The following is a 5,831-nucleotide window of genomic DNA, read 5'->3' on the forward strand; positions in this document are numbered from 1 at the left end:
TGTCAACTCCAAAATTATGGAACTTATGGCGTTTGATCCTTAAAAAAGATTAAATTTGTCTTTTGGTTTCATTTTCTTATTTCTTTTCCACCATAATTATCTTCCACTTAAAGAAATTGTTCAAACATTTTCTATACGTAGCATGCAAACAGATGTCGGCACATCAAAGATACATCAACTTCATATCGTTTTCAATAAATATGTTAATTTATTATTTTCTAGTATGAGTCGAATAGTTTGAATAAAAACGTCAATTTTATATTCATCTGTTTAGTTCTGTATAAAAAAGAGAAAACATAAATTAACATTACCTATTAGACAGTTTAGGCACGCGTGCATTTGAAATAGTATCTCAATAAAACTTTCTTTTTTTGTTCAATGAATCATACACTCGGATATATTTTAAAGGATTCACGTAGAATCGTTATCCTATGTTATACTAAAATATCGCCCTTCACAATATTATACTTCGATGTCATTTAAAGTTTCTTGAATAACGTGAAATATTTTATAATTCGCATGGGACATTGAATTCAAATGCAGGCCACTGAAGCTGCTTTCAGGAAGTAGCTGCAGCTGTTGCCAGCTGCCTACAGGCTATTTCAAGCAGCCGCAGCAGTTGCTTGAAGCAACAACGGCTTGTATGTTGCTTCTTGGCTTGAGACATGGGCCTTTTTGGCCTACTGCATTGGCGTGCTCGGCCTCGGGTAGTCACCCAAAAACGAATCTTAGCGAGAGCCTTGGCTCAGTTCCATCGAGTTTCGAGTCGAGCTTTTTATGGGTCGAGTCATGGATCGTTCAAGTTGAAGAGCAGAATTGACATCTCTAATTATGTGAAAAGATTAATGCCGAGAAAATACAATTAATTATGAATGTATACTTGAAATCACAAACCTTGTCTGTTGAAGTCATATCAAACGAATTGATTAACAATTAGACCAAACATTATTATTTGAAATACACGTGGCGTGTTTAACATGTATTAGACATTATTTCAAAAAAAGAAGAAGAGCTTTTATTATTTTTATTTAGTTGTATTAGTTTTTTCTAATACTGGATAGTGATCATGTACCTAGTGTTCTAGTTAGAAACTCGACCATTTGGTAAAATTTTTGATTTTCCACGTTTTATCCTTAACTTATCCAACTTCACCACTCTCGAAAAATTGTTTCTTATTTAAATCAAATTTACACAAATATAATACCAAGTCGATTTACTATATTTTGAAGTTTTAATTGAACACCGATTAATCGATCCGATTTTTAAAACATTGTCCTCACGGTCCAGTAAAGTGAAATTCATATGACCGACTACTATCAGCTTATGTCATCAATTCCCTGATTACCCAATATTTCCTCAAAAGGGCAAAATCGTCACTTAAATAAACATGTGAAGCCTATAGTTTGTCGTAGTCATCAATGTAATTATGGTGAAATCCGTGGCTATTTTTAAAGTTCGACATGCATAAAATGGCCCTCTGAAACCCCATTTGAAATCATCCTCACTGAAAAATGCAGAGAAGTTCAAGAATGGGAAGCGTCGGCGTATTGCTGGCGCTGTTTTGTGTGGTTACCAGCCACCTTGCCTCAGCCTTTACTGACGGTGAGTTCAGAAATGTTTCTTTCTTACATATTTGTCTGTCTCTCGGGTCTGGGTTTTGATTTTTAATATATTGCTGTTCGTCTACATTTATTACTTCAATTTGGTCTTCGACAAGCTGAATATTTACCAGCTCTGGACACTTCAATCTCTGTTGATAATAATAATGTTGTGCTTGGATTGTTCGAGGAGGTCATGACTGAAAAAGTCAAAATGAAGTGTTATAACACAACTCTAATTCTTGATTTTTTTTTAGCTTTTTTTATAATAAATTATAGATTAAGAAATTGAGTCCTTTAACAGCAATAGTAAGTAAAAGTACTTAGCCCCTGTTTAGCCATATTTTTATCTTATTAAAATGAAAAATATGACCGTTATTCATCACAGCAAGCCACCATTTTTTAATTTCCATAATGGCTCTATTTCTCATTCTCATTATAATGTGGCTCAATCAGACTTTTAATTTATGTATTCAAGTAACCATATTCCCCTATTTTACACCAAATATTTGGTGCAATTTCGCTCCAAAAGTGCAAATGGTACACTATCACCAATTTGCACCATATTTGATTAAAGTCAAATTTCCACATTTTTTTAGCACCAAATGTTGTTAAGGGTATTTGTGTCATTTTATATTACACATAATTTTTAATTATTATTATTATTATTATTATTATTATTATTTGTAATAAACTTTAATCATGTAATAGAACATTTGTGGATGAATATACAAAATTAAATTACAACACTAGTTCAACTTTGTCATATCATATTATCGGGTTTCAAAATGTATTACGTTGTTTTCTAATAACATGATTCAATATTTTTTTTAGTTGTGGTATTTTTATTAATTGTATTACATTTTTAAAATTCATTAACGAATTTAATATTTTCGTTAATGAAACATAATTATTTATGTTGTAGTAAATTAAGTAAATAAATAATATTTCAGTTATATATAAATTGTTAAGAGTAAAACGCGGAGAAAATGATTAAACATTAGTTTCATTTGGTTCAATTATTGGTGTAATGAGTTGGAGATGATTTTTAGTTTGGTGCAAAACTCACCTCGAATTTTGGTGAAGGGTAATTTGAGGGCTTGATTGTCTCATTCCATTTAGTTCATTTCTGGATCTGCCTTAGTAGCTCTAAATTATGTAAGCACACTGTAGCTTAGATATTAATAGTGTGACTGTGTGTTCTCGCAGGATTACTAGGCAATGGCAACTTTGAAAAGGCACCTAAGTCGTCGGACATGAAAGGAACTGTAGTGCTAAAATCCAATGCAATACCAGAATGGGAAATTTCTGGCTTTGTTGAGTACATAAAGGCAGGGCAAAAGCAAGGTGACATGCTGCTAGTGGTTCCTGAGGGCTATGCTGCAGTTAGGCTAGGAAACGAGGCGTCGATAAAGCAAAAATTAAATGTTACGCCAGGAATGTACTATTCGTTGACGTTTTCTGCTGCCCGTACGTGTGCACAGGACGAGAAGCTGAATGTGTCCGTGGCACCAGATTCTGATGTGCTACCAATTCAAACAGTGTATAATAGTGAAGGTTGGGACTTGTATGCTTGGGCATTTCGAGCATCCTATAGCGTGGCTGTGATAATACTCCATAATCCAGGAGTCGAGGAAGATCCAGCGTGTGGACCACTGATTGATTCAATTGCCATTCGAGCTCTTTATCCTCCTAAAGCAACTAACAGTGAGTTCATCATATCTTAACTCTACTGTGTTTATCTTCCGCATCTTTGCCTAATATTGGATCAGTAAAATATCAAAAAGTTACTTAGTGAACGTACTTCTCGAGCCTTTATATTTGGTACCTTGTTAGTATTAAGTTTACTTAATACTTGAAGTTACTTTCTGAAAATGTAAGTTTTTTTAGTAAATGGTGACTTTCAGAAATCATGGTTGGCAAAATAAGCAACTTAAAAAGTAAATTTGACTTACTTTAAGCACCAAAACATGCTTTAAAGTATGAAGTCCTGGATTACGGAGCTTTTTTTACCCTGATATTTTTAGAGTGACTTTTTGGACCACTAAGATTAGATATTCGTGTTCGTTTCATATTGTGAGGTATGTCACATGGTGCAACTTGTACATGTCTGTCCATATGCACATATGAAAAGGAACTTTATATTCAAATGCAATGAACTACTATTAGATGAATTATGTATAATCATCCAATATGCTCTAATTGATTGAAGAAAAGTTTCACTGATGTCGACTGGGACACTTCATACTTTTATCGTGACTATTCGGTTGCAGTATCTTATTAAAGGCTCGTCGTCGGATTAGGACTAGAAAGACATTCCCTAATCACATAATCAACTTCACTAATCCAGGGTTGTTTTCAGTATGTAACCTTTTGTTTAGATAGCGGCTATGCGTTTTGCATCATTAATGCATGATTACTGCCTTGTATTCATTTACATATCAACATCAAAGCCTGCATAACTGGCTTCAGTTAATGAAAGCCCCATGAAATAAATTGTTGGTCCATTTATACACCTCTTTAGGGTACATGGAATGAATTTTATTTTATTTTTTTCTCAAGAATGCAGAAAGAGGTAAAAGCAATATATTTTTTTGTAACTATTTTTCTAGATACAGTTATTCAGATTCTCAACATTCATCTCTTATTGCGGAATCTATGGAGTTGATTTTAATAGACCACCTCTTGTAAGAGCTTGGGACAAATTTATTCATTCAAAATAGTTTTTAATCACCCCCTCACATACGGACTAAATCATATTTTGTGAAATATTTGGTGCACTTCTGGTGTTGGCAAGCCTTGAAATCATTATCTTTCTCGGTTTTGATCTCATACTGAATCGCCTTATCTAAAAGCAAAGGACTTAATTGTGGAAGAAAATACTCTACTGTGATTAAGATTCAGCCTGATTACATTCCACTTTCTTCTTTTACTGATTGAGTAAGAAATTCCATGCTTTTGGTAGTATTTATTAGAATCAATAGATTGCCTAATCATACAACAATTTAATTTACATGAGCTGTCCTCATTATGCAGAAAACCTATTGAAAAATGCAGACTTCGAAGAAGGTCCTTATTTATTGCCTAACACAAGTTGGGGAGTCCTTATCCCACCTAACATCGAGGATGATAACTCTCCTTTACCGGCCTGGACTGTTGAATCTCTCAAAGCTATCAAATACATCGATTCTGATCATTTCTCGGTACTGTTGAACTATCTCGTCTAAAAGTTTAAGTTGTTATAAAGTGGACACGTTTATTTATTTATTTTTATTATATTTACTCTTCATCAGGTACCACAAGGCAAACGAGCAATCGAACTCGTTGGTGGAAGGGAAAGTGCCATTGCACAAGTGGCACGGACCATTGTTGGGAAAACATATGAACTCACATTTGCCATAGGAGATGCTAGCAACTCTTGTGAAGGATCCATGATTGTTGAAGCATTTGCCGGCAGTTACACAATTAAGGTTCCTTATGAATCCAAAGGAAAAGGCGGGTATAAACGTGCTGTGCTTCGTTTTAAAGCTGTTGATATTAGAACCCGTGTCATGTTCTTTAGCACTTACTACCATACAAGCAGCAAAGATTTTGCTTCGCTTTGTGGCCCTGTCGTCGATGATGTGAAGCTGCTGAGCGTTCGTAATCCACGGAGACTTGTGTGATTGAACTAAACTTAATGGCCTAAATCTTTGATCTATACTAGAATATTTTTGGCTGTGAGGAAAAGAGTGATGTTTGATTGTACTTGCAATTTACTATTAGCAATACTTCCATACAATTTCAGTATTATAATATATATACAGATGAGTGTGACTATTGTTGAATGATTTTGCAGCATAATAAACTAAAAAGAAAGTAATTGGGATGTTAATATTTTTTATATTTGTTTGTGATCGTTAAATTATATTTTTACAAAAACTAAAGTAGATATGTCGTGAAAATAATTGGATGTCAATTCCCAGAACAATGCTGGTCCCACATCAGTTCATTTTCAAATAAAAAAAAGGTTGTCTACGAAGAAAAGCTGGCATAACCTAATTTTATATGTGCAATTAAAGTGAATGGGATATCTACTGAAACATATCCTCAGGTACTGAACAAACACATATCACTTGTTTGAACCCCCATTCTTTTAGAAAAATTTATTTTTCAACAGTGTTTTGATATCATTTCAACCACACATTATTCAATAAAATAATATTACACGTAAATTCAAAATTTTTTCTTACT

The 5,831-nt window shown here is 33.7% G+C and overlaps 1 protein-coding gene across 1 annotated transcript; it reads left to right on the forward strand.

Annotated features, from left to right (window-relative positions):
- The first annotated feature begins 1,300 nt into the window (after positions 1 to 1,300).
- LOC111407568 lies at positions 1,301 to 5,472 on the forward strand. Its single transcript, XM_023037138.1, has 4 exons — positions 1,301 to 1,602; positions 2,808 to 3,305; positions 4,635 to 4,801; positions 4,892 to 5,472. The coding sequence occupies exons 1-4, from the start codon at positions 1,512 to 1,514 to the stop codon at positions 5,261 to 5,263; spliced, it is 1,128 nt and encodes a 375-aa protein (XP_022892906.1). The 5' UTR covers positions 1,301 to 1,511; the 3' UTR covers positions 5,264 to 5,472.
- Positions 5,473 to 5,831: the final 359 nt, after the last annotated feature.

This window comes from Olea europaea, chromosome 13, assembly GCF_002742605.1.
Source record: "Olea europaea var. sylvestris chromosome 13, O_europaea_v1, whole genome shotgun sequence".
NCBI lineage: Eukaryota > Viridiplantae > Streptophyta > Magnoliopsida > Lamiales > Oleaceae > Olea > Olea europaea.